At 39.8% G+C, this 13,647-nt stretch overlaps 1 protein-coding gene across 3 annotated transcripts in view; it reads left to right on the forward strand.

The window, feature by feature from the left end:
- Nucleotides 1-13,163, forward strand: part of MCTP2 (multiple C2 and transmembrane domain containing 2) — a 205,245-nt gene extending 192,082 nt beyond the window's left edge. For 2 of the 3 annotated variants that reach the window (XM_040256993.1, XM_040256995.1), the window contains 4 exons: nucleotides 2,847-2,956; nucleotides 9,577-9,674; nucleotides 11,853-11,935; nucleotides 11,969-13,163. In XM_040256993.1, the coding sequence (XP_040112927.1) occupies nucleotides 2,847-2,956; nucleotides 9,577-9,674; nucleotides 11,853-11,921 (277 nt within the window). In that variant the 3' untranslated portion in view covers nucleotides 11,922-11,935; nucleotides 11,969-13,163. Of the gene's footprint in view, nucleotides 1-2,846; nucleotides 2,957-9,576; nucleotides 9,675-11,852; nucleotides 11,940-11,968 lie in introns of all 3 variants that reach the window. The other variant, XM_040256994.1, reaches the window with a different exon arrangement.
- Nucleotides 13,164-13,647: the final 484 nt, after the last annotated feature.

The following is a 13,647-nucleotide window of genomic DNA, read 5'->3' on the forward strand; positions in this document are numbered from 1 at the left end:
GAGTGAAATTGACTTTGGAAGTTGATAACCTCCAGAATTCTTGCAATACATTATCTTTTACACTCTATTGTTTTCTTATTTTTAAGTCGGTTTATTAGTAGCTTTCTCTTTTTTTTCAAGGTACTAAAATTGTCTATGATTTTATTTAGCTATTATTTGATACCAAGGCTATTTTCTTTTTAACTACTTACAAACCATACTGCATCAGACATTAATGTACCATCTTTGCATCCTTGTGCAAAGATACTTGCAGGTTAAATTTCTTGACCTGGCATAACAGGAGCAATTATGGATTCCATAACATTTTCTCAAGTATTGTGAAGTTGCCTCCTAAGAAGTTCTACTTGGAAGAGAATAGTCAGGAATGGACCTACATATATGCAGAAGTTTTGATGAACTTGGTAGTGTAAAATATATAACTTTTATCTTTAAAAACTATAAACAAGGTTTTTTTAAAAGACAAGGTAAACAAACATAAGTGTTTGCAACAAATATGACAAAGAACTGATTTCTTTAGTTTCCAAAGAGATTTTGTTTGAGGAAAATATCCAGCAACAAAGTTCAGGGAAAACAGATAAGCAGTAACTTCTTTGTGTGTATATGTGTGCGTGTGGTTAAAATATGCAAGAAATAGAGCTTTTTTTTAATAAACTTAAGGTAAAAATTTAATTTGAATACTAAGCTATCTTTCATGTGTTACTGGAGCAGTTTTTTTAAAATTTATTTTTAATTGGAGGATAATCAGTTTACAATGTTGTGTTGGTTTCTGCTATACAACGTGAATCAGCCATAGGTACACTTATGTCCCCTCCCTCCTGGACCTCCCTCCTACCCCCAACCCCATCCCACCCTCTAGGTCATCACAGAGCACTGGGCCTGAGCTCCCTGAGTTACACAGCAACTTCCCACAGCTATGGGGGAAGTTTTACATATGTTTTACCATATGTAAAACGGCTATCTGTTTTACATATGGTAATGTACATGAAGAGCTAACCATTTTAAATGCCAGTTCCTATTTAATTCTAGCAAAACTTTATGCTATGGGTATTATTATTATTCCCATTCTGTGGAGAAGAAATTATTGTTCAGATTGATTTAAAAGACTTTCCTGTCTTTCTCAGCTTTTCAGAGATAAAGCCTGAACTCAAATCCATGCCAGTTTGCTTGTAAATTTTCTCAAGTATTTTCTTAAATAGTTGCCCCTGGCGAGGATATAAGCTGAATATCACTGATAATCAAAATGACCAACAGTCAAATTAAAATGTATTCAACTTTGCTTATAATTTAAGGGCATGAGATAGCAAATACACACATACATGTGTAGTATTGTATCTCCCCATAGGCAGTCTTTAACAAGAGATTGAGGCATGAGTTGATTTCTCCTATATTATTCTATTTTTTATTGAGTATAGTTAATTTACAAGTTATGTGTGCATTTATATGTATTTTTCAGATTCTTTTCCATTATAGGTTAATATAACATACTGAGTATATTTCCCTGTGCTCTATAGTAAGTCCTTATTGTTTACTTGTTTTATTTATAGTATTATGTTAATCCCCAAATCCTTACTTCAGCCTTGATTTGCTCATCTGTAAGAGGGAGGTAATCCTTACTTGAAAGAATTATTGTTAAACATTATAATCTCTCTCTCTCTGTATGTATGTATGCTGGTAAGTCACTTCAGTCATGTCTGACTCTGTGCGACCCCAGAGACAGCAGCCCACCAGGCTCCCCCGTCCCTGGGATTTTCCAGGCAAGAACACTGGAGTGGGTTGCCATTTCCTTCTCCAATGCATGAAAGTGAAAAGTGAAAGTGAAGCCACTCAGTTGTGTCCAACCCTCAGCGACCCCATGGACTGCAGCCTTCCAGGCTCCTCTGTCCGTAGGATTTTCCAGGCATATATATATATATATCTTAGGATAGTGGCACCTACTAAGTGCCCAATAACTATTATAAGTGGCTCTGCCCAAATCCCCTGATATGCTCCCCCCAAAAAAAGACAACAGAAATAAATCTTTCATTTATTCCTAGCACAAGGCAAGGCAAAGGGTCAATAGACAGACATGTTAAGTGAAGATGCCTGGAAGAATATTCAGACACGCATGAGCTCTCGTCAAGGCAGTGCATTTTATGACTACTTTCTAGGATTCTGGAAGGATTTCCACAGTACATTCAGTCCCACATCTCATATTTTCTAGATCTCAAGTCAAAACAGGCAATAGATAGGACAAAAGGAGCCAGGTTCCCCATGAAAATGATATGCGGCAATATTCCCCGCGTTATCGGTGGATTGGCGGTGTAATGGTTTATAGCCAGAAGCTCTGTAGCCCATTTTCAGGGCATCATTACCCTTCTGGAGTCAACGAGTCTGGAAATTCTAAATATAAGTTATTAGAAAAACACAAGAGCACTGTAATAATAGCCTCCTGTCTCTAAATATTTACTGGCAAGCATGTGTTAATTGAGAGAGAAATATTGACTTTGAAGTGACCTAACTCACCTTTCATTTTGAAGCTCTGTGTTCACAGAGCCACATGACAATATTGCAGTGTTTAATCACTGTTGAGAGTCAGAGTTTTCTCTTAAGTACTGTCGGTTCCAGGAAGGCAGAGTCACCAAGATCCAGAGGAGCTGGATGGCAATTGGTCTGTGACCTTCACCTCGAAACTGTTTTCCAGTGTCCAGTCATTCTGGCAGACTTCTACAGCCCAGTTTTGAGAAGCAACTTCTCCAATAGACCTTTTTTCTTGTGTATAAATAACTAAGAAATAAAAACATGGCAAAATGAATCAACTGCTTTTCTTTAGCATTGGAGAAAATGACATGTATGTGGTTTGTCTACAGCACATTTAACTGGACGGTCCCATTCCTTTCATTCCTGGCCTGTTTGATACTGGCAGTTGCCACCATCACATTGTATTTCATTCCACTCCGGTACATCATTTTAATCTGGGGTAAGTGGCATGGTCCTTTTGCTAGCAATCAATTCCAGGTAAGAACCAATTACTCATTTTTAAGTGCAGCTATAAACTTTAAATGTGCTTTTGTTGGCAATTAAACATGAGATTAAGAAAAGCATTTGAGGATCAAAAACTTCCAGGACCTCCCTGAAAAGGCCAGTGGCATGAACGGTCAGCACAGATACTTATAGGCCTCTGGCATAATTGCAATCAAATAAAAATGTGATTGTGCATGCTATTTCCCTTTGGGCTTTCAGAGTCATAAATACTCCTGAATAATATACTGTTGGGGCCCAGTAACTTTCAGGAAACGCTGTTATTCAAATAGTGAGCAAACACCTTGCCCTGTATGTTATATAAAAGTAGATCTAGCCACTACTAGGCTGCTCCTGACATTTCATCTCCCCTGGAAGGAAGAAAAATAACTTAACCCAATACTTAAAACCAGAAGCAGTGAGGTGAAAGGGAGGGGTACACAGTGGCCACCTAACCAGTGCCTTATAGGAAAGGGAAAGCTATTATTTACCAGGGGAAATGGTAAGCCTATATAGAGTTCAGCTGCTTTTTAAAGAGTAGAAACAAAAATGGCACACTGGAAATAAATTTCAGGACTTGACTTACTACTGAAGCTAACAATTGAAAAAATTACAAGAAGCTTTGTGAATATTTGTGTCTGTTGCTGAGTGGGCACTGGGTTAACATAAGGAGAGTGTGCTGCAGTTAATTAACTAAGCAATCACCCATCTTCTGGAAGAATCTCTCACTTCTGGTTTTCCATGGCTTGGCTCCTGTGACAACTACTCAGTTCTTGACCATAGTCATCTATAGGGATATGCAGGTGTCAAGAGGTTCAGGGAAGCTAAAGATATGTGTGTTGAGATGCATTCCTCTTTAAGCAAAAGCTGAAAGCCTGCAAATGCTGGGGTGAAGGGGAGCTATAAAATATTTCTAAGACCATTAATTGTAGACCATTTCCAAAGAGAATCCACAAAGGTAGAATCCTGCTGATAAGAAAGGCCAAACCTGGACATGCAGAAATGGAAAAAAATCATAGGAAAAATAGTATAACTCATAACATTTCAGAAATAGAGCATAATCCATTCATTCTCTGTTTTGTCCGGGAAGTGAAAATTCTATCACATAAAGTTTCTCTCCTTTGTAACAAGCCCAAGAAAAGGAAAAGATTTTCTAACTTCCTCTTCAGGGGTCCATTTTAATACTCAGTAGTGCTCACTATTTGAGGGAGTTCTCATACCCATGCTTAGTTTTTATTCCTCTGTTGTGTTTTTCACTTTTAGTACATTGGCCCATATTTGACCCTTAGGAAAGAAAACATGGAGCTTTTCAAGGGCCCATTGATTAAGAAGGAATATGTGTTTTATAAGAAGCATTTTCCTGAATACTCATATACTGAATTTTATCTGTATAGACTGAATAATCTCATTCTTTCTTGCTATTTTTTTTTTGTACTAGTTTCTCAGTCCATTTACTCTCCACATGTAAAACACAGATCTTGAAACTCTTTATGATCTGTCCCTAATGAGAATTTGATCCAAAATTACAGTCACTTGGCCAGTGTTTTCCTCGTTTTTAAGATCATGTAAGACGACAGCATGGTCAGCTTGGTAAACACCATTGCCCATTATTTCTTCATCCTTCTGAAAGAGAATGCTTTCCTGCCCCTCACCTTAGACAAAGAAGACTATACTGTATTTCTTCCTTAGATTGTCCATTTCAGGATTCCAATCCCTCTTTCAATTTACGCCTAATCCCTTTGACCTCTAGTTTTATCCTCCAAGTTCTTGACAGCTTTCAAAGTCAACTTTTTGCATCCACTTAATGAGACATTATTCTATTTATTGTTCAGCTTATGAATGAAATTATGAAATAGCATCGAGTTTATGATGCTCTCCTGGACTGAAAGTAATCCTTTGAGCTTTATATTGTCTCATTCGTTAGTTTTAGATTCTAGACAGGGGTTTATAGTTTATTGATGAGTTCACCATAGATAACGTAGTCAAAAGCCTTGACCATCACATTATCTCTTGCCTCTTCTCATTATCTAAAACCTGCTGTACTATCATGGAATATATTCTGCCATCCTATCAGAACTTATTATTTTGCAAGACAAGTTAGTTATTAGCTAGCACAGACCCAGGGCTTTCCTTTGCACATCTCTTACATGATCATATTCTTGGCAGAGAATTTAGCATGTAGAAGGAAACTTTATATGTTTGAATTCCTATTGTTCCCTTTAATCTTATTAAGGCTCAGAAGACTATTTCTTTATTCTTTTCAGGATGGAAATGAAAAAAAAATTATGTTCATTGCCAAACTGTTTATAGTAGTAAATTAATTTAAAATAATCAAAAATGTTCAATAATAGAGAAGTGATTTATTTAAGCACATTATGGTAAATTTACCCAAGGTACACAGTAAAAATTACTTTTGAGGGGAAAATGATTATATGATGATATTAAATTATATTACATTATGATGTATTTTTATGATACATTTACATTATGGTTTTTGTTGTTTAGTCCATAAGTTGTGTGTCTGACTCTTTTGCAACCCCATGGACTGTAGCCTGCCTAGCTCCTCTGTCCATGGGATTTCCCAGGCAAGAATACTGGAGTGTATTCCCTGGAGTAACTGGAGTAACCATTCCCTTCTCCGGGGGATCTTCCCAACCCAGGGATCAAACTGGCATCTCCTGGATTGGCGGATAGATTGTTTACCTCTGAACCACCAAGGAAGCCTATATTATGATATTACATTATATTTTTAATAAGGATATTTTATATCCATGTATATTATGATCACAAATATGTTGAATGTACCTATATTATTTAACATACATGTTTGTATTTATTTTGACATTCATTGTGAGCAGCCCAGTAAATACAAGGCAAGACCTTTTACCCTTTGAATATGATTCATTTTATAAATGCACAGCTGAAGGACTACAAAAAAAAAGACTTTCTATTTCTAAGTTACTTACTCATTTTCATTGAGTCCTAAAATAAGTAGATAAAAATCTTCAAAATTTTTGTTCACTGTTTTTAATCTTTTGGAACAAAATTATTTAACTCTAGGTTCCTCTAGAGTTACATACATATTCCACTATATTTCTATATTCTTTACATCCAAATAAAATTTTTATATAAATATTTCTTAAGTAGCACAATTATCTAACATAAGCCTATGAAAATAGCTTAATTTCATGATGACCATGTGCAATCTTCCTTGATTCACCAACTTCACTGTAAGGTTTTAAAGGACAAGATACTTTCTGTCCTCTTTACCATGTAATTCCTAGTGAAGCTACACAAAGGTAATAGATCTTTGGTGAGTACTTTACAAATAGTTTTTGAGTGGATAAGTCTGCAAGTTTAATACCTATGATCTCATAGATGGCATTTTTTTGAGCCTGCCACCTCTCTTATTTGGGAGTATAATTTTTGAAAATTAAGTTAAAAGTGGTTTTAGAGGAATATCTAGAATTTTCTCTAGGAAACTGTAAATTTTCAGTACTGAATTTCGGTAATTTATTTGTTTTATGTATCTCTACATAAAGGCACCTTCGAGGATTAGATCCCACATAGGTTTTCTGTATCTTTTGGAAGGTTTCCCATAGTCTTTCCATTCTGTTCCTCATCATAGGTGCTCTAATATAGCTTTTTCAGTTCTGATCTGAGCCACTCCTGGTGTTCTCAAGTAGATTAAGAAGTCCCCAAGCAGATTTTGAGCATCTTAAAAGAAACTATGACTTATTTAACTTTGTATCTCCATTTGATAGCACAATATATCTTACATGTAAGACACTTAGAGCTTGACACAGGAGCAAGCAAGGACCCTCTGCCTACCTCACCCACCCCCACCGATACATTGCAATCAGGGTTACATGCCAGTCACTCATACAGTGTTGTATCTAACTCAGTTTCAAGAGGTTATTTCCTACTGACCATATGTGCAAAGCAGCCATGTAGTTCTTCATCTCTCATTCTCCGTTTTTGGGGGGTTTTTTTTGTTTGTTTTTAAACTGGAGGGATCTTTCCAATCTACTGATCTATTCTGTCTATGATCATTAAATGATAATGCCTTTCCCAAATGTTAATCCCTTGGTATTTAAATTCCACTTCCTTTCTTTGTCTAAAAGAAAACAGAATAAAAATTCACAGCATATATGCCCTATTTGTATTGTTTAGATTTAAAAATCTAAAGGTACCTGCTACTGGAGAAAGACACAGCTTCCAAATTGGGTGTGTGATAACATTCTGCCAGTATACTCTGCCGTCACCACCTTCTTTGTTTTCTTGGCTTATTGACATATACAGTAAGGATGGTAGCCCTCTTCCTTGTGGTGAAATTCTAGATTTTGGAATGCTTTGTGATTCTCCTTTCAACCCATGGTACTATGTAAGGCAGGCCTCTGTTATTCAAAATTTAATATAAGAAATCTAAGACACAGATTAAGCAAGTTGTCTGAAACTACGCAGCTAATAATCCATGGTGAAACCAGACTGGGGCCTAGCTATGCCTGTCCCCAAGCCTTCTTACTTGCCCTGTTGCTCTTCAGAGATGACCAAGTGATCTCTGGTGCCATGTTGGCACTCGCTTTCACACAGTAGATAATATGGTAGAATTACTGACATTTGAGCCTGTGACACCTTAAAAAAGATAAGGTGTGGTTTTGTAGCATGCAATCTGAATTCCTTATAATTTTCAGCCTAACAAAGTTTTTCAAACAGAGACTGTCGGAGTGCTTTGTGGACTTCCTTCTGCCCTTATTGGTGCATTTGAGCTACTGGGCAGGTTTGTAATCTTCTCAGTGACTAAGAATGCAGTGTTTTGATCAGCAGTGATATTATCCCTGCCTGGCTGTTCATTGTAAAGACTCCAGATGCTCACACTATATATAATTAACAATAGAAGATATATCTCTTCTCAATACGTCTTTGTCTCCCTTCGTCATTTTGCCTTGTCTGTTTTCTTTTGCCAAGAAGCCCATGCTACAATTAAATGTCTTTAGAATAACACAGTGGAGAGCATTTTAAAGGAACACTGGGGGAAATTTTAGCTAGAAACTTGGAGCTGGCTGTGGGGGCAGAGAAAAAAGGAAGGCACAGCGAGGCTTTGACTTGAGAAAAAGGGGGTTATTCACAGGAAGTCCTCCCCGGCTCAGGCAACAAGCCACCCTTGACTTAGGAACATGTCTGGCTTCCATTTGCCACATGGATGTAAATCTGACCCTCTTAAAGAAACCACCAGGACTTCGGCATTGTGTCAGGTATAATGGCATGCAGAAAGTCCAGTTCTTAGATGAAAGCAAAGTAATATTTAATGAAAGAAGAGAAACATCAAACCTTTTCTGTGTTGTGGACTGTTGAATAGGTAAACCTTACCTTGGCTTCGGCATAGGGACCCGTGGGAGAACACACCGTGAGCATTCAGCATTGTGGGGGTTGACGAGGACTTAGTTATGGTCCTTGATAAGGAAGCACTCTGTAGCCAGACTTCAGGCGGCCACCTTGTCTTTCTGCTTCTAAAAGACAGCACAAAATGCAGTTGATGCTTGGTGAAAAGATCACAGTTTGTGAGCTCTGGCTATATAGGCACACCTCTGCTCCCCGAAAGAGCTCTGAGCAGCAGAGTAGGAAACCAAGCTGGTGGAGAGGTGCCTCCCTCTGGGGAGGGAGCTCTGGGCAGAGCTCGTCCTGGACACACCCGTGTACCCCCACCAAGGACAGCTTAAACGTTTCAGTTCAGTCGCTCAGTTGTGTCCGACTCTTTGCGACCCCATGGACTGCAGCATGCCAGGCCTCCCTGTGTCCATCACCAACTCCTGGAGTTTACTCAAACTCATGTCCATTGAGTCAGTGATTTAAACATCTTACCCCCTTCTAATTACCGTTGTCTTGAATCAGCACGACTCCATGGCCTAGCCAAACCCACACGCCAGTGCTGTGGTCCATAAATTAAGCTAGCACTAGAGTAAGATAATTTTCCAATAATAACTTTTCACAGTTTTCTGCAGCATCAAAGTACGACCAACATGTCAAGTTCTGTTCTGCAGCGAGAGAAGGAAAACCTGTGAAAATGAGTTGGAAGGGGGGAGATAGATTTCTTGCGGGTTCTTTTTAACAACAACAAAAAAAACAACTCCCACCCTCCAGCTCCCACTGCTGCCTCTGGTCCTCAGCTCCCAAGCAGAGACTTGTTTGGGCTAATGAAGGCCTTTTCCCATCTGGGACATTCGTTTTCCTAGGCGAGGAGGCTGTTAATCAGCGTTGTCCAAAAAAACCAATGAGCTCCACAGTTTTAGTGTGTGTTTCTGCCGCCCTGCTGCTGGGCCTGTAATGGGATTTTCACAGCTGAAGAAGGCACAGCCCCTCTCCAACGATCCCCCCCTTTCTCCCTCCAAGAAAAGACATTTCTGAATGATTCCACATGACAGCAACGGGTGCATGACTTGAGATCCAGTGATTATTTTCACACTAATTTTTTACTTGTGAATGCTTCTCCTCCCCCAGTCGGGTGACTTTTTAAAGATGGGTAGACAAGTGGAGAGAGATCAACAGACAAAGAGATCTCCTGATATGTCTGTTTTCCAGGCATAAACAAATTCACTAAGAAGCTTCGAAACCCCTATGCCATTGACAATAATGAGCTTCTGGACTTCCTCTCCAGGGTACCATCTGATGTTCAAAAGGTACGTAATGAACAGCCACCACCAACCGGGGCCCCAACCCCAAACTGTGGCCTGCCCACCCTGCCCCCGAGCCAGAGGAGTAGGGGGCTGTGCTTGTGTGAGTCCCTGAGATAACGAATCAGAAAATCCTTCAGGAGGTCTGGCTGGCAGAGAGCTGGCCAGCAAAACCTTTGTCCAAAGCATGAGATGATGGGGGAAAATTATCCTGAAAAAGAGCTACTTAAGAATGATCTGGAACTCAGACTGCGAGGCTGCAGTGCGGGGAGGTTTGTCCTTTTTCTGACTGTTTGCCTCCCCAAAGAGGGTCAGATGGGCTCAGCAAGTGGGAACACAGGAAACCCAGAGCCGGGGGGGAGGCTTGCCTATTTTCCTCCTCTTCCGGATGGCAGGCATTCTCCAGGAAGTAGGAGACAAGAGGATTATTCTTTTGATCCTTGTTTGCCCCGATTATCTCCCGGGCCTCCCCCCTCTCCCCTTCTGTCTGAAGACCTAAGAGATGCTGAGGACAGAGTTCCCACTTACTCCAGTACACATAAAGGCAGAGACGGCATGTGATAATTTGAGGTTAATCGGAAGCATTACTCACGGGTAATGGTCCCTTAGTCCATCAGTGTCCCGTTTCTGTGGCTACGAAGAGATTAAGCAAGGCAACAGCACCAGAAAGTCTGTAGAGCAGCCTCTTCAGGCATCAGGCTGGTGTGAACCCAGAGGCGGGGAGGGCAGGCACAGGTAAAGATCTCTCTAGTGGAGAACAGAGGTCAGAGAATAGGTAGCTGGGGAAACAGTGGCATGAAATACCATCAGGATGATCAAAGATGCAATCTGTTATGATGTGAGAGAATCCCTAATCAAACATCAGTTCTATCCTCAGGCCACTGTACCTTAATTCATTTCCCAGCACCTCTGGGTGGAGTGCAGAAATGTAGGGTTGCCAGGCCTCAGAGAGTGTCTTTCCCTTTCACTCTAAGTTCTAGAGATTAAAATAGACTCTGTGTTGCTTTTTTTTTTTTCCCTTTAACTTTCATTTAATGATATAATTATCTATTAAAATATATTAATATGAATTTACTGGTTAACATTGCATTACAGGATTGTGAAATAGTAACTTGGCCCCTGTTTGTTGTGCCTTGAAGATTGACAGGCATATCATCCCCTGGGGGACCTTCACAAAACAGCTGTAAGGAAAGCATGCCTTTTTCACGTATCTGCTTTCCAAGTGTAGCTCAGCTTGTGTGATGGGGTAGGATGTCCTTGGGGAATTTGGCACAAATACTCAAAATAGTGAGCACATGTGGTCTGCGATACAGGACTTTACACAAAACCATTCCACAGTCAGCCTATCCGAGCCCACACACCAAAGCGTTGTGATTGCAACGCACCATCACTTGAGTCACAATGTGCGTTTGTGCCTGCATCCTTGAAGAAAGGAAATTCCCAGCAAGCACCCCCTAAGGACTGTCTGTGCACAGTTTGGGGACCAGCCCTCAGCGAGGTCATCCAGTTGGTGTTGGCATGAAGACTGAGGATGCAACAAAAGAGCATTCAAGGGAAATGCCCAGGAAGCTAGTGAGATCTGCGTGTATCTCCAAGAACACTTGCTAATAACACAATAGGCAGTTTGCCACTGGGGACTCCCCACGTGCTCGTGTTTGTCGCAGATGTTTTAGCCATTATACTGTAAATGAAATCCATTTTTAAGAGAAATCTTTATTAGTCTAGGGGGTATCCATTTCAACATTCTTTCCCTCTCTGGCAAAAGAAATGGATATAATTGGCAGAAGTTTTTTTTCTCCCCAAGATTTTAGATACTTTTAAATGAATAATTCGTAGTAAGTTGCTGTATCATATACTAAGATAAACATTCCCAAGGGGCCGTTACCAACCTCTTTCCTGGTTGAACACAGGCACACACACAGCTGAAATCTAGCAGTGCCCCGAGAGCAGGTAGAAACCCATGCATCTCATTAGAAAAATCTGCTTTTAATATTTTGGTTTCAAGAAATGATGCATGACTCTTCAAATCCTTCCTGCAATTAATCCCTCCATGTTCCTGTGTTTAGAAAATGATTCATTACCTTGGAACCTTCCTTCCTTTGCCGCGCCGTGTCCTCGGGGAGTCATTAGCACACTGTGTGAGCTAGGGTTACCTAACCTCCACTGTCACGTCTGTTTGCACAGGTGCAGTACGCGGAGTTGAAGCCGGGCAGTAGCCAGAGCCCTGTTCGGAAGAAGCGCAACGCGCTCTAGGACACACACTGACTCTGGACACCAGCAGCCGCTGGCCTGTTGGACTGATGAGACTGGTGTTCTCTGTCGTTCGGTGGTAGCCGTGGTGTTTTTCTGAAACGCGTGCCATGTTGAGCCCTGTCTTTACCCTCCCTCTCTTCATGGCATAGATGCACGTGCCCACCGTGTGCAGGGGTAATCGACTTTGCATCTGGGGTCAGCCCAGCGAAAGGAAACACTCCAGAGACTATAAAAGACTAACATCCCTTCTTCCCACAGGAGACTAAAGCAAGCTTCCAGGGGTCTCAGCACCCTCCTTGAGAACAGCAGGATGCCACTTGGATGCGAGCATGACTTTGAACTTGTTTTCACATCTCTAACAGTTTCACATCAAGATTCAGTTATGTTCACTCGCACCCCCAGCCTCCTTTCAGATGATTGCTTTTTTTTTTTTCCCTCTGAGTTAACATGTCCTTGATAGCCACCATCTACCCAAATAAATACATTATAAATAGATTTTTTTAAAAATTATTACCTGGATCATCCCAGTTCTTTGGGGATCTTTCAGCCATAACAACTAAAGACCTAGATGTAAAATTTCAGTAAGCTGCTTGGTGCTGGATGCCAGCCTGCCTCCTGGTCCATTGCTGGCAATGGATGCTCTAGAGTGTTCTGAGAGATCATTCGCCCAAAACGTGGAGTCGGTGAAAATATTTGGGTGCTTCAAATAGCCATTTCTTCTGACATTACATTTTGCTTATTTCCCAAATGTAATCTCAGTAGTATAGCTTGAGAAAGAGGGGGAGGGGTGAATGAGTGAATTCTGAGAGTATTTAGAAAGATAGACTGAGGAGCAAGGGACCAATGAGTGTGGCTGCTTGTCTGAATGTCATAATCCCTTCACTTGCCTGCACTTTTAGGAAAGTAAAAATGCTGTAGCAATCCACGTGGATCTTTTGTTCCTAAGCAAAATAAGCTACACATAATAAAAACATATAACTCAGAACCCCATTCCTAGAAAGGTACAATCCCCAAAGTCTTTTTGAGTATATACTTTACCATTTCGCTGTTACCTCCTCCAAGTAAATATCCCAGTTTTTGTTGCATATATAAAATGAATGCAAATATCTTTCTGTTCAAATGATATTTAAGTTGTAAAGACTATATTTTGTTGTCACATACTTTGTATGTGCAGTTTTATATGTATATATCTATAAATATATGTATTGTAAAGAAAAATTGAAGTAAAAAGATCTGATTCAATAGTGAGTTTTACTGGTTTTTTTTTTTCTCTCTCTGGGTTGTAATTTAATAATCTTCAAACAAAATGTTTATGAAAAATGCCAAAGATTCTAAACCTTATCATCCTGTGTCTGTTTTTCTTCATATTCTATCTTCCTGGGTTGCTTTCTCACTGAGCCAGATTTCTGCATGATTTGATTTACTTCAAGTTAATGAAGCTGGCTGAAAAAGAACCTTGCAGAAATTATAAAAGCTCCAGTAAATCTCTGAGTTGTACATACAATAGATATCCAAGAACCTCTTTTGTTAAACCAGTTACTCAATCTTCTGTGTAAACAATGCCTCATTGTCTCACTCCCAACTACCATCCAGTTTATCACAGTCTGTCATTTTGTAATGACCTAAGTCAGACATTTTTAAACAGACACGTGAGATCTGATCAGTCATTTGAATGAAAACTTTCAGCAGCAAAATAACCCCTTATTTATTCAAAAGTGGAACCAAT

The sequence above is a fragment of the Oryx dammah genome, unplaced genomic scaffold, assembly GCF_014754425.2.
Source record: "Oryx dammah isolate SB20612 unplaced genomic scaffold, SCBI_Odam_1.1 HiC_scaffold_16, whole genome shotgun sequence".
NCBI lineage: Eukaryota > Metazoa > Chordata > Mammalia > Artiodactyla > Bovidae > Oryx > Oryx dammah.